At 44.5% G+C, this 24,255-nt stretch overlaps 1 protein-coding gene and 1 pseudogene across 3 annotated transcripts in view; both read left to right on the top strand.

The window, feature by feature from the left end:
- Positions 1-617: 617 nt before the first annotated feature.
- SERHL2 (serine hydrolase like 2) overlaps positions 618-24,255 on the top strand; it is a 105,894-nt gene continuing 82,256 nt past the window's right edge. Inside the window, exons 1-3 of one of the 3 annotated variants that reach the window (XM_083156609.1) lie at positions 632-747; positions 1,766-1,905; positions 8,179-8,213. In XM_083156609.1, the coding sequence (XP_083012735.1) occupies positions 8,195-8,213 (19 nt within the window). In that variant the 5' untranslated portion in view covers positions 632-747; positions 1,766-1,905; positions 8,179-8,194. Of the gene's footprint in view, positions 748-1,765; positions 1,906-8,178; positions 8,214-24,255 lie in introns of all 3 variants that reach the window. The other 2 variants (XM_083156612.1, XM_083156608.1) reach the window with 2 other exon arrangements.
- On the top strand, positions 18,500-18,635 carry LOC146029955 (U2 spliceosomal RNA; annotated as a pseudogene).

Here is a 24,255-nt window from a genome sequence, read left to right as displayed (position 1 = left end):
TCAACTCCACGCCGACGTGGATAGTGGGGGTATGAAAAGGTCGGAGGATGTGTACCGCCGCCGCTCGCCATGTTTCGGGTTGGCATTTATAGTGGGGTGGCGTTAACAATTGGGGGGCATTTTACATAGTCATTACCCATCAGGGTGGGGATACAATTAAAAATCGGGTCTGGGTGGGCATTTAACATGGAAATCGCGTCGCATCGCATGCCATTATAATGGCATGCGATGCGACGTGATATTAAAATTGTACACTCATCCCGGGGAAAGGCTGAAATCGGGTCCCATCGCATACCTTAATTAGTGGTATGCAATGCCACAACAAGTACCCAATCTACCCTGTGGTAAAGTGCGGTAGGATCACTCACTGCATGGTGCCTTTTGTCTATGCCAATAATAAGACATGAGAAGACAGAAAAAGCTTTTATCTAAACCTATGTATTTAGTTTATCCTGCGCTCGGTGATGCCGCCCGGCAGTTAGATCTCTCCTCACTACTGGTACGATGATGACACCAATCTGATTCTGAGTGACCGGTTACCATACCAATACAGATACGATCGTCACCCGACCTCACCCCGTGCGTGACTTCTTCCCGCCCACTGCGTGACTTCATACCGCCCTATGACGGACGTCAGAAGGGTATGATGACGCGCGTCCGCTCTTGTACTGTGTGTGCTGTTGTTACCTGCAGCTATATTCTATAGCGCCGCACGTTAGGTCACGCAGTCGGGGTAAAGTGTAGCCGGTACGTGTGACTGCGCTTATGACTTTTCTCTGTTCGTGTAATTATTCAGCAGCACAGTGGGATTCATGCATACAGGGCTATGCAGATATGTTACATTCCCAAGCTATAACATTCTTTTCAGGCCTATCGCTCACTAACACACATAGCTCCCTTATAGTACTATTACTCTCACATGTGACAGGCCATGGAAAAGGTGACTTTTTACAGTGAGGAAACTCAAATGCCTTTTCTCTCGTTCAACATAATGGTGCCCATTGTTATGAGGCACATTCCTATGCTACTAAATATACAGAAATAACTTTTACATGCCAGCAATAGTATACTATAAAGAACACTGATGAGGAAATGCTGGATGTGCTGAATCTTTACTGACAGGAGAAACTCTAGCCCTATACACACTAGAGCAGTGGTTCCCAAACTGCAGTGGCACCCTTGGGTGCGTCTGGACATTTGCAGGGGTGCCCTGGGGGGATATGGTCAATGATTCACCAGCATGTTGGTCGACAGTCAAAAGGTCGACATGGGGTTTTTCAAAATTTTTGGGAGCCGATATGTGCCAACAGGCGGTATCTCATGCCCTACCATCCACTAAGGCGTGGTGGGAGAATAAAATAGTGTGCCGGACGTGGTGCTAAGTTTCGGTGTCCATGTCGACGTTTCGGGACAATAAAGTGAAAAACCCCATGTTGACCTTTTGACTGTTGACCTGTCCTAACCCATGTCGACCGTCACCTAATGACTGTCGACCAACATGCTGGTGACCTAATGATCCACACCCAACCTGCGTTGGTGGTTCAGGACCAATACAGATTATTTATGGTCAATATAACAGACAAAACCAGTGCTTTTGGCAGCCAATCAAACTGGACAAACAGAAGCATATCCTGTACATTGCCTCATAATTGAATCTAAGGAGAACATATAAACACAACTTATGTCATTTTATGTTTACTTCAGAATTTATCCATGCCAAACTATTTGCCTAGGGATGCTGTGAAAATTATTTTTATTCGCTTAGGTGCCGTGATTGAAAAAAGTTTGTGAACCACTGCACTAGGGCGGGATGTAGTAAAATACACGCCGGGAAGCAGAAGCAGGCTGTTCCTGGTGCCTCTTCCTCCCCCTGCAGCCAGAAGGACCACCGGCTGCGTTGCTAGGGTGAGGAGGAGTTTAAATTTCGGGTCCAGGCTTCCGGGAGGAAGGTATTCCAGGGGGAGGGGGGTTGGCATCTGGGGATACGGTCATTTGGTCTACAGCATGTTGGTCGAAAAGCATTGGGTTGACAGGGAGAGTGACTGTCGACCTAATGCTTGTGTCAACCTAGACCCATGTTGACCTAGACCCATGTCGACCAACATGCTGTAGACCAAATGATCCCAACTCGGCATCTGCAGTGGAGGCGGCAGGTTGCGGTGGCCTCCGATAAGCTCATAGACGAAAAAGCGGCGGCCGGGTCTTAGTACATTGAAAATGCGATAAAACCCCCCAAAATGGGAGTTTGACTGCATTTTTCCTTTAGTACATCCAGCCCATAGTAAAATATAAATAAAGGGCTTTCAGATGAATCTGAATGTGTACACTCAACATTGTTAACAATGCGCGTTGATAGCCAAATTACCTGCATGTTCAGGACTATGTAAAAACCGGATGCAGTCCCGGGAAGCTGCACCACATCATCAAACTCTGTATTCCGGAGCTTGTAGTGTCTGGTCTGGGGGTGCCTGTTGGGTTGTCCCGGCGGGGTTGTGTGTGTGTGAGAGACATGGGGAAGGGGAGATGACAGCCTCTTCGTATGGTCCAGACCATTCCATTTTTTATTACATACCCAGACACTACAAACTACAGAATGACAGATATTTATGAATATAACCTGTCCTGTCTGGTGTTCCAGGGTACTGTTCAATGCTTCCCGGTGACGCCACTGAGCGATATTGTGTACCAAGATTGTTCAGTGTATACACTTAATGATTTATTTATTTATCTATTATTAACTCTTATCGGTGGGGGGCCGGGGTTGCCTAGTGTGTATGGGGCATCTGACAATGGGTGGAATTTACTGCCGATGTCGGTGAACAAAGGACATGTAATTAGACCTTTTCAGTGCCAACATATGTAATTATTATCAATTGCTACTTCATCAAAATTTAGAAACTGTTTTTAGAAATGGGCAAGATAGCAAATTCTGAGGAAAATATGTGTGAACAGTTATGGGGCATACACACGTAACGATTTATTTTGTAAGTAATTTCACTAGATTGCTTAGAAAATGCCCCTACATCGCTCTGTATGTAGGGGCATAGCGATAGCGTGATCGCGTGCATCGTTAACAATATTGAGTGTACACACTTGACTTTAAAAAAAAAAAAAGATATCGCTCAGAAGATCTCTTCTGAGTGATATCATTTAAAAAAAAAAGTCTGGTGTGTATGGGGCTTTACAAAACATGATATATTTGATAAATAGATATTTACTCAATTAGCTATAAAATGGTTGAACAATTTAGAATAATTTATTCATCATGACTTAACCCCTTCCTGACAGAGCCAGTTTTTGCGTTCCTGACAGAGCCCTTTTTTTCAAATCTGACATGTATCACTTAAGTGGGGATAACTTTTTTTTGCTTTTACTTATCCCAGTGATTTTGAGAATGTTTTTTCGTGACACATTGTACTTCAAATTAGTGGTAAATTTGGGTCGATACAGTCTGTGTTTTTTTGTGAAAAATACCAAAATGTCGGAAAAAAATGGAAAATTTAGCAATTTGCAAAATGTTAAATTTTCTGCTTTTGAGACAAATAATCTTACCACTCAAAATAGTTAATAACTAACATAGACCATATGTATACTTTATGTTGCCATCATTATTTCAACTTCCTTTTCATTTTTTTGGACACTAGGAGGCGTAAAATATGAATAGCAAATTCTCAAATTTTCAAGAAAATTTCAAACACTGATTTTTTTAGGGACCAGTTCAGTTCTGATGTGACTTTGAGGGACTTGTATGTGAGACACCCCCATAAATGATGCCATTTCAAAAACTGCACCCCTCACAGTATTCAAAACAGCATTTTGGAAGTTTGTTAACCCTTTAGGTGTTTCACAGGAATTAAAACAAAGTGTAGGTGAAATTTCAAAATTTCATTTTTTTTGCAGATTTTCAATTTTAATACATTTTTCTAAGGAACACAGTACATTTTACTAGAGAAATGTGACTAAAAATTGATTCCCCCAATTCTTTGGTTTTCATAAATGTCCTATATGTGGCCCTAGTGTGCACGGTGACCAAACCACAGGCTTCATAATAGAAGGAGCACCTACTTGATTTTGGAGCCTCCTTTTTATGAGATTATTTTTTAGGCACCATGTAGGTTTCTAGGCACCATAAGATGCTAAAAGTTAGGAACCTCCCCCACAAGTGACCCCATTTTGCAAACTACACCCTTCAGGGAATTCATCTAGGGGTATAGTGTACATTTCAAACCCCCAGGGGTTTCACCAATTTTGATACAACTGGGCTGTGCAAATGAAAAAAAATAATTTTTCATTTTCACAGCTCAGTTGTATCAAAATTGGTGAAACCCCTGGGGGTTTGAAATGTACACTATACCCCTAGATGAATTCCCTGAAGGGTGTAGTTTGCAAAATGGGGTCACTTGTGGGGGGGTTCCACTGTATGGGTGCTTCAGGGGTCATTCAATCAGAATCTGTGCTGCAAAATCCAAATATCACTCCTTCCCTTCTGAGTCCTGCCATGCACCCAACTGGTATTTTTTGGTCACATGTGAGGCATTGCCATACTCGGGAGAAATTGGGGCACAGATTTTGGGGTGCTTTGTCTCCTTCATTCCTTGTGAAAATGAAAAATTTTGAGCCAGATCTGCATTTTTGTGTAAAAAAATTTACTTTTTTACACAAAAATGCAGTTCTGGCTCAAAGTTTTTCATTTTCACAAGGAATGAAGGAGACAAAGCACGCCAAAATCTGTGCCCCAATTTCTCCCGAGTATGGCAATGCCTCACATGTGACCAAAAAATACCAGTTGGGTGCATGGCAGGACTCAGAAGGGAAGGAGTGATATTTGGTGGTGGAATGAATGGTGGGTGCTATGTCGCATTAGCAAGACCCCGGAAGCACCAATACAGTGGAACCCCCCCACATGTGACCCCATTTTGCTCACCAGATTTTGGAGGGGGTCTGGCGCTGCGGCTGGTGGGGGGGGTGGGAGGGGTGCTGGCGCTGCGGCAGCCGGGTGGGTGGGAGGGGGGACTGCCGGGTGGGAGGGGGGGGGGCTGGCGATCGGTGGTGATCGGTGCTGTACTTAACAGCACCGATCACCACCGATCACTGTGTTACCGAGCGGCTTAGCCGCCGGTAACACAGAAAACGCTGCAATTGGCTGTTCACATTTGAACAGCCAATCGCAGCGATCGCCGACCAGGGCTCAGGGACAGCAGACATCTCCAAACTGTCACCGCGTCTATGGACGCGGTGACAGTTTAAAACCATGACGTATATATACGTCTTCGGTCGGGAAGTACCTCCCGACCATGACGTATATATACGTCTTCGGTCGGGAATATCTATCTGTGTATATATATATATATATATATATATATATATATGTATATACACACATATATATATATGTGTATATACACACATATATATATATATATATATATATATATATGTGTGTGTGTATATACACACATACACACACACATATATATATATATATATATATGTGTGTGTGTGTGTATATACACACATACACACATATATATATATATATATATATATATATATATATATATATATAATATCATTTCATTTTATTTTTTTGATTTCCACTAGAAATGTCCCTAGTGCTGCTGCTGCTGCTGGCGGGGGGGAGGGAGGGGGGAGGCAGCGCTGCGGCGCATAACAAATAACAGAGGGAGGAGAGCGGCTGCCGGGTGCCGGGTAAGCACATAGTGCTGCCGGGTGGGAGGGAGGGGGTGTCCGCGGATCGGTGGTGATCGGTGCTGCACCGATCACCACCGTTTTCTGTGTTACCGAGCGGCATAGCCGCCGGTAACACAGAAATAGCTGTGATTGGCTGTTCACATTTGAACAGCCAATCACAGCGATCGCCGACCGGGGGGGGCATCCCTGCCCCCCCCCGGGCGGCGAGGGGGGATGTCTGCTGTCAGGGACAGCAGACATCTCCAAACTGTCACCGCGTCTATAGACGCGGTGACAGTTTAAATCCATGACGTACATTTATGCCATGTGTCGGGAAGTACTTCCCGACCATGACGTAAATGTACGTCAAATGTCGGGAAGGGGTTAAGACAATGTGCAGTGGAATGCTTCTGTTATGTTTGTTTAGAAGGAGCAGTTTAAGGGAAATGATTGCAGATGTAATTTTCTTGTTTACCTTTTCTTGTATTGTGTTGGGTGGGCTTTGCAACAATACTTTTGACTGGATAAATCCTTCGGTACTCTTTACTTAGTTGGGCGCCCATCGCGGTGATCGCGGGCATCGCGGGCAGTACATTAACGGCCGCGACGCGATGCCCGCGATCACCGCGATTTCCCATAGGGTTCAATGTTAAATTTAGTGCTGCCCGCGATTTTACATTCAATGCTTCAATGGCCGCGATTTGGCCATAGGAATCAATGTTAAATGGGCTACAGAGCCCAAATAGGCACAATTAACACTTAAATGTCCCCCCAAATTTGTAACGCCACCCCACGATCCACGCCAACCCGAAGCGTGGCGAGCGGCGGCGTGACGCGTCCTCCGACCTTTTCATACCCCCACTATCCACGTCGGCGTGGAGTTGAGAATAGAATAGTGTGGCGAGCCACCGAGCCCGAAGCGTGGCGAGCGGACGTGGATACCTGTGAAGCCCGCGTAGGGCCACGTTTACCTGTGAAGGTACCCGCGGCCCCTCGCGGGGCTCGCTGCGCTCGCCACGCTTCGGGCTCGGTGGCTCGCTGCGCTCGCCACACTATTCTATTCTCAACTCCACGCCGACGTGGATAGTGGGGGTATGAAAAGGTCGGAGGACGCGTACCGCCGCCCCTCGCGGGCTCGCTGCGCTCGCCACGCTTCGGGTTGGCGTGGATCGTGGGGTGGCGTAACAAATTTGGGGGGACATTTAAGTTTTAATTGTGCCTATTTGGGCTCTGTAGCCCATTTAACATTGATTCCTATGGCCAAATCGCGGCCATTGAAGCATTGAATGTAAAATCGCGGGCAGCACTAAATTTAACATTGAACCCTATGGGAAATCGCGATGATCGCGGGCATCGCGTCGCGGCCGTTAATGTACTGGCCGCGATGCCCGCGATCACCGCGATTTCTTTACCCACGACGCCCGCGATGGAGATCGTGGGCGCCCAACTAAGTAAAGAGTACCAATCCTTCCTACAGTATGTCAATGGAAAATAAATTTATTGGCTGGCAATTTATCCACGCAGGCCCTTATTCTGGTTGACTCGCTCTGGCGCAATTTCGCAAGTCATCCAGCACCCGCCCTCCGTATTGCGGTATGCCTGCCCCACCTTCGCACGCCAGGTCCGTTCGCCCGGCATGTGAATGGATGTTTTACATAAACATCCATTCGCATGCCATTGGGAACCTCCCCCATCTTTTGATGATCGCCGACCATCGAATGATGTTGAAGGTGCAAGCATATGCGTGCGTATTCTAGACCACTCGTACACATGTGTGTAGAAATCCAGGGAATTGAGCGGACAGCTGACATCCGGATATGTCAGCTGTCCACCCCCGTATGTGCGTCACGAACACATTAGCATGTTTACGCCCAGCATTTTCATGGGAACACCCATGAAACGCTGGGAGTTCACATATTCTAATGGGCCTGCCCGGCACCCCACACCCCTCTCCACCCCCCACTCAAAAGGCAGGGAGCGTACACAGATTTAGCACTGAGTTTGCACGCTTCCAGCGTATGCACATGTGCAGAAATGTGCAAAACATAGGTCCACCTTGCAAATTCGCACAAGAGTGAGTTAACCAGAATAAGGGCCATAGTGTAGCCACCTTTAATGTCCATTTATCCCCTCTCTCGCTCTCTGAAAACAACAAAAAAGAGGAGAGATCAAATACCATTAAACTATTGCAGGGGATTTAGCAGATAAGACTGAAGTTTATTACATACAAAGTTAGCATATTATTTGTTTGGAGCGTGGATGTAAAGCTCATTTGAATACATTAATGCATATATTTGATCCTTAATGAACTGTCATTGTAAAGAATATTTAATTAACAGTACATATACTATGAAAATATGCAAATTGCATTGTGAAAGATTTTGACACATTGAATGTGTAGGTTATAGTCCAGATCCAGGATCAGACAAGTTCAACGTGATTAACTATTAACTCCTTCTACTTCCTTTCTGCTGTTTCATCTCACAGCTTGGACGGCAAAGACATGTCAGCTCTGCTAAAAGGTAATTCTCTCTCATTGATCTTGCTTTGTGTGATCATGTGAAATTAATAGCATTTATATTTCTACAACATTGCTCATGATAAGAATAGAATAGAAATGTCTTTAGTAAGTGTATTCGCTTGTCTTTGTTGAAATTATTGTCCACTGTTACATTTTATTGTCTAGTATTATGCTTTAGTATTTGAATAATCGGTACTCTTTACCTAGAAGGGCGCCCATCGCGGGCATCGCATGCAGTAAAAAAATCGCATGCGATGCGACCGACGCGATGCCCGCGATTTCCCATAGGGAACATTGTTAAATGTCCCAATTGACCCGATTTTCCTGTTCAATGTCTCAATTGACCCGATTTTCCATAGGAAACAATGTTAAATGGCCCACAGAGGCCAAATAGGCACCCTGAAGTGTGAAATGGCCCCCACAATTGTTAACGCCACCCCACGATCAACGTTAACCCGAAGTGTGGCGAGCGCAGCGGTACTCGTCCTACGACCTTTTCATACCCCCACTATCCATGTCGGCGTGGAGTTGAGAATAGAAAGTGTGGCGAGCGCAGCGAGCCACCGAACCCGAAGCGTGGCGAGCGGACGCGGACACCTTCACAGGTATACACGTCCCCTCGCGGGCTTCACAGCTGTCCGCGTCCGCTCGCCGCGCTTCGGGCTCGGTGGCTCGCTGCGCTCGCCACACTTTCTATTCTCAACTCCACGCCAACGTGGATAGTGGGGGTATGAAAAGGTCGTATGACGCGTACCGCCGCCGCTCGCCACGCTTCGGGTTAACGTTGATCGTGGGGTGGCGTTAACAATTGTGGGGGCCATTTCACACTTCAGGGTGCCTATTTGGCCTCTGTGGGCCATTTAACATTGTTTCCTACGGAAAATCGGGTCAATTGGGACATTTAACATTGTTCCCTATGGAAAATCGCGGGCATCGCGTCGGTCGCATCGCATGCGATTTTTTTGGTGGCATGCGATGCGACCGACGCGTTTTTTTTTTTACTAACGATGCCCACGATCAAAATCGTGGGCGCCCTTCTAGGTAAAGAGTACCGAATAATCAAAACTTTTTCATAAGTTTAGCAATACACAGACATCACTGGTTAAATGATAGACTACATAGGGGGCACATAGTAAGAAAAGGCAGGCTTATTTGTAAAGCTTCAGATACAATTTATCCATGCTTAAGCCCCATACACAATGGGCGATATCGGCAGCAGCGGGGACCCGACAGGGTCATGGCATTGACAAATGCGAACACACTTGGCTATGGTGATGAGCGATGGCAGGGGGGGGGGGGGAGCAGGGGTCATGCTGCATTCTGAGGCATGGTCCTCGTTAACGATCCGCTGCCTGGTCTGTACATGCACAGGTGACAGAGGGTGTCATTAACAACTCATTGGTATTCGCATCGGACAGGACATACACACTGAGCTATATAAAGAGAGACATTGTTCAGAAGGGCTAAAATGAGCAATATGAGTTTATAACTGTTGACCTTGCCATTGTCAACCTAATGGCCATTGTGAACCCTGTCAACCTTAGCCATGTCGACCTATTTCATTTGTCGACCTAAGCCCTGTCGACCTTTAGTGTTCAACCCAATGCATGCTTAATAGGAAATCAATACACTGTTGCAATCACAGTTAAATCTTATACTACAGGCACATTACAGTCCAATCATTCTTTTCAGAAAATGACACCTGCAGATGATGATGTCGAGGCTAACTCATAGCAATCTGAGTGGGCTTTTAAGTATTCAAAAAGTAGGAGAGATGGACTTCCCTGATTAAGGGGCCCATTTAGGTAGGATCTCGTATACAATGCGATCTGGGTGGATTATTGCAGCCCAGGATCGCATTGTAATATGTGATCCTATCGCTGGAATGTACTTCTTTGCACATGCAGGGGGGGTCTGAAAGGAGCCTGTCCCTGCGATGCGCTCAGCCGGGGGGGGTCTGTGCATGGGCGATTAGCACTGACCGCACTGCCCCATAGGCTACAATAGGCTACCGCCATCTCAGAAAGGTGGTAACCCCGGGACCCGATGCAATACTGATACATCAGGCAGCATTGCATCCCCCATCGCATCTCCAAGCTCCGGGATCGCTGCACCGGGCCCTGGACCTCCACGCTGGGGGCAAGCCCAGCACCAAGGTAAACTGCTGGGCTGCCCCGTTTGTGAGGTGAATGGATGCTGCAGCAGCAGAGGCTGTGTGTGCCCCCCACCCAACCTGCAGTCTGGAGGTTGGGCTTCCCCCATTTTTAAATGAGAGCCGGGTCGGATGACCCGGCGTACCCATTTACACTGCCCTCTACCCAGGTCCTGCCCATGTTCTACCCTGGTCAGGACCTGGGTAGAAGTCCCATGTAAAGTTTACACTGCCGCTGACCCGGGTCCACAAGGGAAAAACCCAGGTTTTTGCGACGGTGTAAAAGGGGTATTTTTCTAATGAGCTTCCGATAACATCTACATACAGGTAATTCAAAAAGTGATGAAAATTGGTGAAAATATAATAAGTATATTATCACCTCATTAGAGCCATATCATAAATAAATAGTAGATATGTAGATAGAATGTTTTAATCAATCTGAGAGTTTATTAGTTAAAAAAAAAAAGTTGCATTCAGCAATGGAGTATGGGTCATAGGTTCAACAGTCAATAGAGCAACCACTATTGGTCGACAGGCAAAATGTTGACACATGAAAAAGGTCGACATGCATTAGGTTGACAATGTCAAAAGGTCAATGCACGCAATAGGTCAACATGAGAAAAGGTTGACGTGAGTTTTTTTTTTTTGTGTCTGTCGACATATAACGTATAAGTATGCTGCGTCCCCTCGCATGGCTTGCTTCGCTCACCATACTTTGGGCACAGTACTAAATTCTCTCTCTATGTCCACGTGGATAGTTAAGCATGAAAAACCACCTTTTTTGTTAAAAAAAAAAACTTATGTCAACTGTTTTCATGTTGACCTTTTTCATGTCGACCTAATGCGTGTATTGACCATTTCGCCATGTTGACCATTTTCATGTGTCAACCTTTTGCCTGTTGATCAATATTGGTCAGCCTATTGACTGTCGACCTTATTACAATTGACCGCATACCCAGCAATGGATTCATACTGCTTTTTCTGTGTTTTAAGAAGAAAAAAAATCAGTTTAACATGAGAAAATGTAAGATGATATGTGTGTGGATTGAAAGTAGAGAACATAGTGGGGTCGATCCTATTACTGTCAAAGGGTGCGAGGTGCTGTTTAAATGCTGAAAATGGCACCCGAATTAAGCCGATCTTGCACCCTTCACTGGACCGAATTCACATAAAATGCTTGCACCCCTATGGAGGTGCGAGCTCTTTTAAGCGAATTCAGTTTGCCGTAAAGTGCGCCTGGTGCCGTGATGTTTCGCAAGTGCGAATCATCTGCACCTAATAGGATCCACCCCAGTAAGGGGTAAATTTACCAATATGAAAAACCTAGTTTTTCGTATTGGTATTTCCCCTCCGACTGCATACGACTGTTTCAGTCGTATGCAAAGTCATGTTCCGGAGGGGAAATTACAAAGCAGTCATATACGACTGCTTTGTAACCCTCCGATGGTGTAACCATTCGTATTAGCGGCACATATATCTGGCCGCTAATACGAATTCGTACAGGCAGTCTGCACGGATCAGTCAGATCCGTGCAGGCTGCAAGGTGTAAGAAAAATAGAAAAATTAAATAAAAAAAAAAAAAAAAACGGCGTGGGGTCCCCCCCACAGCTGTAACCAGCACCAGGCTGAAGGAGCCGGGGCCGGTAATTAAAAATCAGGGAACCCGACAAATAGGGGTTCCCCGATTTTTAACAACCAGCCCCAGGCTCCAGGTCCGGGGCTGGTTCCCAAAATACGGGGGACAAAATGACTAGGGGTCCCCTGTATTTTAAGAACCAGCCCCAGGCCAAACCAGCCAGCAGGGTAATGTCACAGCCGGGGGACACTTATTATATAAGGTCCCGCGGCCAAAACATTAACCCTACCGACCAGTCAGCCTGGCCAGGGGCCCTGGGGGAGTGGGGACCCCCCCAATGAAGGGGTCCCCCCCCTCCAGGACTTACCTGACCAGGCTGAAGCCTGGTGCTGTCCTCGATGCCCCGGTGGGCATCGAGCTGATAGTGGTGTAAAAAAAAGATTAAACTATTGTCTAATACTGGGGCACTATGAGTCCCAGCAAGCCTCCCCCGCAAGCTGGTCGGTGAGTATGGTTTCCTTCCACATGGATTTCGTCGGACTCCGGATTCTGGACGCCATCGCCGACAGCGACGTCGACTTGAAGAAGGACATCGACATGAAGAAGAACGCCGACACAGGACTGCAGGACATCAGGACCAGGGCTACCTACGGAAAGAAGATAGGTAAGTATTAGTATGTGTGGGCTTTGTATGTATTAAAGTTTTATTTTAAGTGTGTGTCAGTGTGTTTTATTGTACTATTTTTAATACTGTGGCACTACAAGACCCAGCGGGCCCTTTAATGCCCCGCAGGCTGGGACTTGTGGTTCTCCAAGTCCCAGCTTGCGGGGGAGGCTTGCTGGGACTCATAGTGCCCCAGTATTAGACAATAGTTTAATCTTTTTTTTACACCACTATCAGCTCGATGCCCACCGCCCAGGGGCATCAAGAACAGCACCAGGCTTCAGCCTGGTCAGGTAAGTCCTGGAGGGGGGGGACCCCTTCATTGGGGGGGTCCCCACTCCCCCAGGGCCCCTGGCTAGGCTGACTGGTCGGTAGGGTTAATGTTTTGGCCGCGGGACATTATATAATAAGTGTCCCCCGGCTGTGACATTACCGTGCTGGCTGGTTTGGCCTGGGGCTGGTTCTTAAAATACGGGGGACCCCTAGTCAATTTGTCCCCCGTATTTTGGGAACCAGCCCTGGACCTGGAGCCTGGGGCTGGTTGTTAAAAATCGGGGAACCCCTATTTGTCGGGTTCCCTGATTTTTAATTACCGGCCCCGGCTCCTTCAGCCTGGTGCTGGTTACAGCTGTGGGGGGGACCCCACGCTGTTTTTTTTTTTATATTTATTTTTTTTTTCGTTTTTTTTTTACACTAAAGCCTGCACGGATCTGACTGATCTGTGCAGGCTTAAAGCAAATACGACAGGGAAAGCAGGGTGTATTTTCCTGTCGTATTTGCGTGGGTGTTTTACACCACTTAGCAGCCGTATTATCAGTACGGCTGCTTAGTACATCAGGAACCACCATTCTTTTGAATGGTGATTTCTGTCGTATTCTATCGATGGTGTAGACATTCGTATTTGTAAATACAAATACGAATGTTCCATCTTTAGGAATACGAATTGTTGTATTTTCGGGATTGTAAATCCCGAAAATACAAATTCGTAAAAAAAAGGTGTATTTCTCCCTACGAATACACCTTTTTTCTACAAATCCATTTTGGTAAATGTCCCCCTAAATCTCTGGCTGTTTCATCTGCCATTTTTTTTATCAAACAAAACAATTTTTATTAAGTTTTATCAAAGCACAAATAATACACTCAGACAACATAATAGGAAAAATTAAAAATGACAGTTGCTGACATCCAGACAAAAAACAGTGCATAGAGGACCTTGAAAGATCAAAAGAAAGATCAAAAGAAACCACAAAAAAATAAAAAGGAACATTTACTATTTACACAGTTTGAGCATAGTAGAGGAGCAATGCATGAATATAATCTTGACTAAAGCCTGCATAATTTCCAAACAAAAGCAACAGTGCAAAGTACTATATTTCTAAAATAAAACTAAATCCCCAACCCACCCACTCCAAACAACACACTTCCCATCTGAGTCTCACCAGGAAAATAAATACAATGTTAAATGCACCCCCACGCCACCCCACTATGAACGCCAACCCGAAGCGTGGCAAGCGCAGCGAGCCCGCGAGGGGCGGCGGTACGCGTCCTCCGACCTTTTCATACCCCCACTATCCACGTCGGCGTGGAGTTGATTTAATATAGTGTGGCGAGCGCAGCGAGCCACCGAAGCGTGGCGAGCGGACGCGTATTACTTTACATGTATTCTGCGGGGCTCGCCATGCTTAGGGCTCGGTGGCTCACTGCGCTCGCCACACTATATAAAATCAACTCCACGCCAACATGAATAGTGGGGGTATGAAAAGGTCGGAGGGCGTGTACCGCCACCCCTCGCGGGCTCGCTGCGCTCGCCACGCTTCGGATTGACGTTAATAGTGGGGGTGCCATTGGGGGTGCTTTTAACATACTAAGCACCCATCACGTTTCATTATCTTATAGGGGGCACTTTTAACATTGAAAAACCCATTAGGGTGCTTATACAATTTTATATCACATACCATTGTATATGTGATACAATGTGATGGTATACAATTTAAAATTGTATAACATCGCCTACCATCACATCGAATACCATCGTATGCCTTATGGTCTGCAATGCGATGGGCGCCGTGCTAGTACACAAGTACCTATCTATCTATCTATCTATCTATCTATCTATATATATATATATATATATATATATATATATATATATATATATATATATATATCCAGAGATCCAATCCACTGAAGGCTTAGAACATAGGAACCAGCACACCACCAGCAGGGAGTGCTCCCCTCTCCACATACACATATGTCAAATGCAAGAATTGGATCAATACAACCTATCTGCTCAGTTCCACTCCACCTAATACTCTCTATGGAATATCAATACAAAATGCATGAGCCCATATCATATAATCATAAATAACTGCCTAAATCATATAGGTGTCAGCAGCCCCTACATCACTATAATCCTTATAGTATTTATAGGCACAAAAACTCATCAAGTTTCATAATAATTCCATTCAGTCATGGAATCATACTTCAACATAAATTAAATATGAAGACATACAGATAAAGCAGTAAGTAAATCACTCCAAGAAAGATATATGTCGACACAAAAGAGTCGGCACACATAAATCTCGCACCTAAAAAATAAACAATATTGAAAAAAACATTAGTCCAAGAAGGTCTCAAGGAGAACAACAGGAAAACTAGAATATTGTTTTCCGATTTCCGCAAACTAGATTTTATACAGTATTCTCCATGGTTGAGATAGTATAATGTCCCACTCATATTTTTAAAGGAAAACATTTAGATTCAACTCCTCATTCAATCCTGTGGGTTGCATTGCATTTCATTTGTAGATGTATTCGCTCTTCTTCCTAAGCAACATTAGATGTCGATCACCACCTCTTTTAGATGGTTTCACACAGTCCAGCGGCATAAATTTAAAGTCCCGTACACTATGGCCAGCCTCAAAGAAGTGTTTCGCAACAGGTGGTGTACTGGTATCCTTGATGGTAAGGTCTCGTTTGATTGATGAACGGTGCATTGCAACTCGTTCCTTGACCATCCTGATCGTCTTTCCGATATATAATTTTGGACACGGGCACATGATTGCATATACAACATATTTGCTCTCACACGTTAACCTATGCCTTATCGGATATTTGGTACCCGTTATCGGATGTACAAATCCATCTCCTGTTGTAATGTGTACACAATTCACACATCTCCCGCACCTGAATACTCCGTTCCTTGTTCCTAACCAGTTGGTACTCTTGCCTCTAGGACTAATGTCTGATGAAGTTACGCAGTCCTTTAAATTGTTGCTCCTTTTGTATGCAAACATGGGTTTCTCTTGGCAGAATTTTCCAATTATAGGATCAGTTTCCAATATATGCCAGTTTTTATTGATAACCTCTCGCAGTTTAGGTGATGAGATGGAATAAGTCGTGGGAAAAATTAAACGTTCCTGTTTCTCAGTCCTACCAAGGTTACTCAAAGTTTGAGTCATATCAAGGGTCATGCATCGTTCGATGGCTTCTTCAATTTCCCTTTTATTGTACCCTCTCTGGATAAAGTCCAGGCCCATTTTCTTTAATGCAGGTAGGACCGCCTGCTTGTCAGAAGTGATTCTAATCACCCTTACCAACTGAGAAAATTGCAGACCACGTTTAAGTGGTCGAGGGTGGAAACTGTTCGCTAGTAGGACGGAGTTCTGGTCGGTTGTTTTTTTGTAGATGGATGTCTTAAAGCACCCATCTGCGATTGTGACACAAACATCCAAGAAATTGACCATTTTGGGGCTGCTGACACATGTGAACCTGATGGTGCTTGCAATGCTATTCAGGTACTCTAAAAATTCCTTGAGCTTCTGCTCACCCCCTGACCACACAAAGAAAATGTCGTCAATAAAACGAACATAAAGAGAAATGAATTGCATGTATCGTTGATTCTGTAAAATGTGAAATGATTCATAATAATACATAAATAAATTGGCGTACGCCGGGGCCATGTTTGATCCCATGTTTGACCCCATGGCCGTACCCTGTAGTTGCAGATGGAATGAGTCTTCAAATAAAAAATAATTTTTATGTAAAATGAAACTAATGAGCAATAAAAGAAATTCTGATGGGGGGCCTGTATATGCTGGGCTATTAATGATGGCATGTCTGATGGCCTCCAAGCCCTGTTCATGTTGTATATTTGTATACAGGCTTGTGATGTCACATGTCACCAATAAGCAGTCATTAGGTGGTGGACCATAATGTTCAATCCTCTTCAGAAAGTCAGTTGTGTCTCTTAAGACTGTGGGTACCTTATTTACAATCGAAGGGAAGATAATTATTTTTGGATTAACCTTGCGCTTTAATCGCTGCTCTGGGTCGCTGTCAGATTGTATGTATCACCTCACATACAGAAAACAAATACATAGAAAGAAAGGGGGTACCGACAGTATCCTTGAGCGCTGGTCCTAAATGTGTCTCTCTGCAGGTGAATACCCAAAACACAGAAAAAATATATACACAATGGTGCATTATCATAGGAGGTATGAAATATAATAATTATTAAATATGTCTTTGGAACAAATTTAAGAAGACTCGTACCCTATAGTTTGGTCTCCTATTAGGCAGACCAAACAAGCTTTGGGGGGAGCGGTTCTTTGCCGTCAGATTCCCGATTTCCAATTCCACATATAAAACAAGTGAAAAACGAATATGGTGTGATATCGTCTAGATGTTGCATAGTCAAATCCACATACAAAATAACAGGCAGACTCGTACCATGTATCCCGGTCTACTGTTTTAAGGCAGACCTCAAATGCATTTGGGGGGAGCGGTTACACACCGTCAGATCTTCTCAGAGTCCCACAACCGATTGCATGCATAAAAGAGAAAAAAAGCTGGTATGGTGTAATACCGCTTTATTTGCAAATACATTTAAAAACAACAATATAGGGGGGTCAAATCAGCAGACTCTCACCGATTTCTATTGTCCACAAGAGAATTGCAGACAAAATAGGCAGATGGTATTATCAGGTGTCCCTGCAGCCTCTCCCGGTGAAGGTCCAGTGTATTTGCCCTCTTGCTCCACGGCCAACGCGTTTCTAGACCACAATGGTCTCAGTTTTCAAGGCATGTGGAGCATAGAACAATGCACATATTTATACCCCCTTCCGGGGGAACCTATTTCCAGACCTGGATCATCTATCATCTATCATCTAAACCCTAATTTTTCCAGTGTATCACACTGGATTGCAATGTCCGTTTCTTACGTCCTCCATTCCGTTCAGCTGGTGCTTATCAGTATTCCGTTATCATCGCTGCATTGGACGGATGTGACGCACATCCATTTACGCCCATTGTAGGTATCTGATCTTTCTGTGGTTCCCGGGCGTCAGCGGAAATGACGTTCTTCTTATTTCCGCCGGCTGTGGATGACGCGGATTTGCGTTTCACTTCCTGGAAACTCGCGATTTTGCGTTGCACCTTCTTATTGTCGTTATATTGATTTGTTTGCGCTTAGTTTATTTTCAATTTAGAACGGAATGAGGATGTTTCTCCCGATGTTTATATAAAATACAGAAGAAATATAAAAATTAGATATTTTACAAAAAACACTTGTAGTATAAGCGTTTTAAGGTGACAGAGTGCATATCAGGCAGTGACATCCTTAAAGTGACAACGTGCTTATTTACAATCACCTGAAGAAAGTGATCTACATATTGAGAGATACACTGACAGAGCGACCCTCTAGAGGAAATAATGGGCCTACCCGGCAGCTTTATCAGGGTTTTATGTATTTTGGGAAGGATATAGAGCAATGGGGTGATCGGATGATCTTGAGTTAAAATCTCCTTCTCTGTATCATCGATCCACCCATTGCTCCAGCCCATATTTAACAGTGAGTCTATCTCCTTTTTATACACAGAGGTGGGGTCGTATTGTAGTCGCTTCTCTGCCTTTTGGCTAAGATCAAGTGTAGTATCTGTTCTTATCAGTGGGTATGGACTGGCCTCTGGCAGAGAATAGAGAAAGGTGGGACTGAGTAGCTGCTCTGATGGGCGGAGGGTGTGGGACCCCTCTGTTTTTTCCCGGGAGCAGTGAAAAGTCTCACTAAGTATCTTCACCTCTGCCTTTGGTAGGAGGTGTTGTTTCCGTAAATCCACTGGTAAGAGGGGGGAGAAACACTGGGCCTAGTAGATTGACTCTCTTGACGGGGTTCGTAGCCCCCGAAGGATGAGTCAGCGAAAGGCTCAGTCTAGTATCCATTCCCAGGGAGCGGAGAAAAGCTGAGACCGAGTAGATTGGTCCAGGTTGGCTAACCACCAGCCTGGGCACAGCGAAAAGCTCAGCCTAGTATCTTAACCCTGGGAGCGGAGAAACACTGGGACTGAGTAGATTGCTCTTCCGAGGGGGGTGCAGCCCCTAAGGGAGTCTTTCGAAAAGCCCAGTGGAGTACCCATTCCCATGCCGGGGGCTGGAAAATGCCTGCTGGTGAGACGGAGAAAAGCTTGGTCGGACGCTGAAGGGTCGGCTGCCTGGAGTCCGAGGCTGCACTGTGCCCCCGGGGAAACTCGGGGGTGCCTGATTTGCACTGGTGATGTCCAGCACCATGCACTGAATGGCACACACACTGCGCACTTCCCTCTAGGTTAGGCTACACGTCCTTACCTCGTCCTTTTGGATGGGGTAGGACAATTTTTTACACCCCCACCCCGGCCTTCTGGCTAGGGCCTCTTTTATTTATTTCTTTGATTTGCACTTTTGAGCACTTCACGTTTTTCGTTAGTTTGTCACGTTTTTTTGATTTGGGTAGTGCGGCTGTCCCTCCTTCCGTTCCCCAAACGTGGCTGGGACTCTTCACCTTTTGGGGAGAGTCCCGGTCCCCTCGAGGGCAACCCCGAGCCGCAAGGCGGAGGGAAGCCTAAGCGGGTCCCTCCAAACCTTCGGGTGCGGAGGACCCACCGTCCAAAACCCTTCCGGGGGTGGAGGAAAAGCGGGTCTCTCTGAGCTTCGGCAAAGAGGACCCACCGATCCCTTTTTTCCCTTCCTCGGCCTTATGGTTGAGGGGGGTTAGGGGAACCATGGGGCCTTTCTCCTTTGGGAGAGGGCCCACACGTTCGTACGGCTGCCCCCTTTGCACGTGTTTAGGCACAGCACTGGTGGTGGTGGGAGCACACCTCGGGCTCCCTGAGTTTCTTCAAACTGTAGTTGCTTGTAACATACTGTATCGGCCAGTTGCCTTTGCACCTCCTCCACGTAATCTGACCTATTCAGTACTACTACCCCACCCTCTTTGTCTGCTGCACAAACTATAATACTCATATTATCTTTTAAGTTTTTTATTGCTGTCCTTTCTGCAGCACTGACATTGGTATATGATATTTTATGTCTGCGCATATAGGGTATAATTTCATTGCGCACCAGTCTCATGAATGTTGCAATCGAGGGATTAAAGCACTGTGGGTCGAAATCACTTTTGGTTTTAAAAGGGTGGGGCGTACTTTCAACTACAGGGGGTTGTTTAGAGAAATAGTCTTTCAGTTTTAACTGTCTATGAAATTTATGAAGTTCGACTTCACAGTCGAAGTCCTTTTGTTTGTGGGTTTGTATGAACGAAAGACCTTTCGCAAGTACATCGTGTTATATATATATATATATATATATATACAGCATGTTTTAGCCAGCCCCAGGATGAGGTCCAATAATTACTGACCCGGTGCCTTCCACTGTGGACCCTCGGGTCCTAGTATAGGATGCAGAAATGAGGCGGCACTCTCGGATTTGGAAAAGCGTGAAAAACTTGCTATTTATTTGTCCAACATATTTCGGGCATGGGTCGCCCGTCCTCAGGGATCCATATATATATATATATATATATATATATATATATATATATATATATATATATATATATATATATATATATATATAGCCCCTCCAGTGAAAATCAGGAGGTTTTCAGTGAACAGACAGCCAGCATCAGAGCTCCGGTGTGCACACGCGTTTGCAGGTGCACACGCGCATTTGCGCTAGAGGGAGGTTGTGCATTCTACCTGCGAGGGGGGTTGCCGGATCTACCTCTGGAGCTCTCTGCTGGCTGTCTGTGTCTCTCCCAGTCATCATGTGTCACATAATTACATGTCTTTCCTGTCTGGAGTCACAACACCAGGCTCCATTTGTGACCTCCTCTCATAGTTCAGCATGTAGTAGTAGTACGTTTATTTATAAGGCGCCACAAAGTGTCCGCAGCGCCGTACATAGCAAACAAAAAAACTAATTACAAGGTAACGTACAGGGTGTGTTGATAAAATACAGCATAAATAGGGGTATAGCTGGTAGAACTAAAATCAGCATCAGTTCTGAAGTAGGTGTCAAAATTGTCGAGGAGACTGAAGATGAAGTGGAGGAAGGGAAGAACAGGGCAGGAGCACTGGTAAGGTAAAGAGGTAGGGTGAGTACGTGAGGAAGGAGGGCCCTACTCATAGAGTTAACAGACTAAAAGGAGGTGGGTGGACGAACGAAAAACAATAGGATAAGTAGGAACGGATGGAGGGGTAGGGTAGGCAGGATAGGAGGAGCAAAAGAGGTTAGGAGGAGGAGGGATAGGCTAGTCGGAAGAAGTAGGTTTTGAGGGAGCGCTTGAAGGAGGTAAGGGAAACAGAAAGCATGATGGGTGGCGAGAGGTTGTTCCAGTGCAGGGGGGCAGCGCGAGAGAAGTCTTGTACACGGGAGTGGGAGGAGGTGAAGCTGCTACTACCCATTCGTATTGGAAGCTGCTACTGCCCATTATACAGAGGACTAAAAACTCCTCCCCCACTTGGGCTGCCAGTACATGCAGCGATGACAGCAATAGCTTTCCAGCAGGAAGCCATTCTGTGCACATAACCAGAGATATAATGCTTCCATGGGCTGCTGCCTGTGCAGAAGCAAATCCTCTGCAGTGAGCATGCCCAGGCTTCAGTGAGTCACCCAGTGTGATGCAGCTGAAGTAAGGTATGCATTGCACCAGAGAGGTGCATGAAAGTTTTTTTATTTTTATAATATTTGAGCCTCTGTGAATAATATTTATTTAAACTATTATTTATGTGTAGATATTTAATAGGAGTATAATTTTCTGTAGTTTAATTAATATTAAAGTTATTCAAAGTGTGTTTTTTGCTCTGTACCTGTGTTTGTGTGCATATAGGTACATAATTTGTTTACAATATATGCACAAAATCACTGGTACATAGCAATCACAATCAAGGTCCACTTCCTGTAACATGGCAGATTGTAGGGTTTTCTACATATGTTTGATCAGGACACTAGGGGTAGTAATTTGTAGGATATCAGATTCCTATTTATGTGCAATTCTTGTCCAAATTATTAAAGAAGACACTGGCAACTGGTAAAGTTAAATGTCATAGATGTGCACATCGTAAAAAGTGAATTGAGGACATCACGCCCAGCAGGTTACTACACAAGAGGGGCCAATGATTGAGCTTAGTGCCTTGCTTGAAGGAACATATAAAAAAGTTTGTGGGGTAGAGAAAACTTGTCCTTAATTGATTGAAAAGAGCATATTGTCCCCAGGATCAAATATATCTTTGATGGCTGAGATCCCCTTCAATTTTCACCCAACAAAACAGCTATTATCCAAACTAGGTTGGAAATAGGGATTTCCCCAAAATGTTGAATATTTAGTGTACGTGGCACCTAATTTACGATTAATAGAGAGCCAAGCAACATAAGTTTCTAAAAATAAAATGTTATCAAGGACAGAAGGTGGTAATGATTTTCGTGGGACATGTAATAAGGCTGCCGTAGATAACGGGTAAAACAATCTCTTCAAAAACCTTATGGGTGTAATGTTCACTTCCCTGAAACCAATCTAAAATGTACCTGAAAAATGAGTGAGGGATTCCCAGGCCACCATCCATCTTGCATAAATGTATTTTGTGTTTAGCAATACGAGGTTCTTTTCCCTGCTATAGAAACTTTGAAAATTGTCTGGATAAAAGTAAAGCATCCGATTTTGATATAGCAATAGGAAGGATTTGCATTGAATACAATATCTTGGGGAAAAAGATTGATTTCAAAATTGCAGCCATACCCAACAATGACACAGGAAGAGAGCTCCAAGGTTCGAGCAATCTGCAAATGTCAGGTATAATAGGGGTAAAATTTGAGGTTGTAAAGTTGTTTGAGGCAGCTAGGGATCGTAATTCTCAAATATCTAATAGCATGGGAAGTAACCTTAAATTAATAAAATAATTGGGATGGGACAGGAAGAGAACGAGGCCCTTGAATATGTAATATTCCAGACTTCCATAAACTAATCCTATAACCCGCAAAAGACCCAAATGACAGCAGTAAATCTAAAATAGTCGGACTAAGGACCTGTAAATCAGAAGCAAAAAGTAGCATATCATCAGCAAACAAGCATGTCTTGAGGACCACAGGTCCCACATTAATACCCCCTAAAGCCGGGATTGGTCCGAAGAGCTAAAGCCAGGGGTTCTAACGCTAATGCAAAAACCAAGGGGATAATGGGCATCCCTGTCTAGTGCCTCTCTGAACCCTAGTAAAACAGTCAGAAAATTCAAACCTATGCAAGGATTCAAAGAGGTGGTCCCAAGTGAGCAAGTCAAAAGCTTCTTTTTTTATTTTTTAAATTGATAATTTTTATTGTTTTTTCAATAAACAATTACCCAAACAGGTAGACACAACAATAAACATATGGATTGTCATATTGGGGAAAATGTACTAAGATGTATATTCTACTTCACATGTGATGTTGCTATGGGCAACCGATCAGATCCTGTCTACTATCTTCTAGAGGGTGCTAAATAAATAAGAAGTAGATTGTGATTGGTTGCCCATACCAACATCACATGTGAAGTAGAATACACATCTTAGTAAATTTCCCCATTGCATCGTTAAGAATAAAATCAGAATAAAAAAGAATAACGTATTAAATACAGGATATACATAGGGTTTTCCTCATACATGTCTATACCAGGAATACCCGAAGACACCATTCGGGTAAATAACTAGTGTGACTGAGCAGGAGTGTATGGTGCAGTAGTGCACAATTCACTCATTGCAAGATATCGGGAGGTTACCTACATATCAAATCAAATGGGAAATTTCGAAAGGATACATTGGCATTGAAGTGTCTACAACAAAAACAAAGAAAATAGAAACCCTCATAAAGTAAACCATCCCTTAACCCCCCACCCTGTATGACCTATCCAAAACACGGCATACTTGGATCCCTAAACTTAACCCCCCCCCCTATTCACTAACTATCTATCTAGACACCCCACCACCCAACCAAAAGCTTTTCAACGGAACCACAAAACCGAATTAATTTCTGAACAATGGCCAGAACCTTGCGGACATTCACAACAGAATCATGTCCATAGATAAAACCTGTTTGATCCATAGAGATACTGGACGGCAACATAAATTTCAACCGTTCAGACAATATTTTTGTAAATAGTTTGTAATCTATGTTTAAAAGGGATGTGGGGCGGTTAGACCCTGGATCATCTAAATCTGTCCCTGGCTTGGGTAGGACTTTAATTATCGCCACGTTTAAGTAAAGGGGCAGAAGAGCACAGTCTAAATAAGCATTAAGAAAAAGAGATAGATGGCGTAAGGCACTTAGAAAACATCACTTCAAGTAGTGCTTGCTAGAGGTTTATTGCCATGTGG

The sequence above is a fragment of the Crinia signifera genome, chromosome 8 (assembly GCF_055691185.1).
Source record: "Crinia signifera chromosome 8, ASM5569118v1, whole genome shotgun sequence".
NCBI classification, from domain to species: domain Eukaryota; kingdom Metazoa; phylum Chordata; class Amphibia; order Anura; family Myobatrachidae; genus Crinia; species Crinia signifera.
Note: the sequence above shows the minus strand (reverse complement) of the source record. Positions and strands in the feature narration are given on the sequence as shown.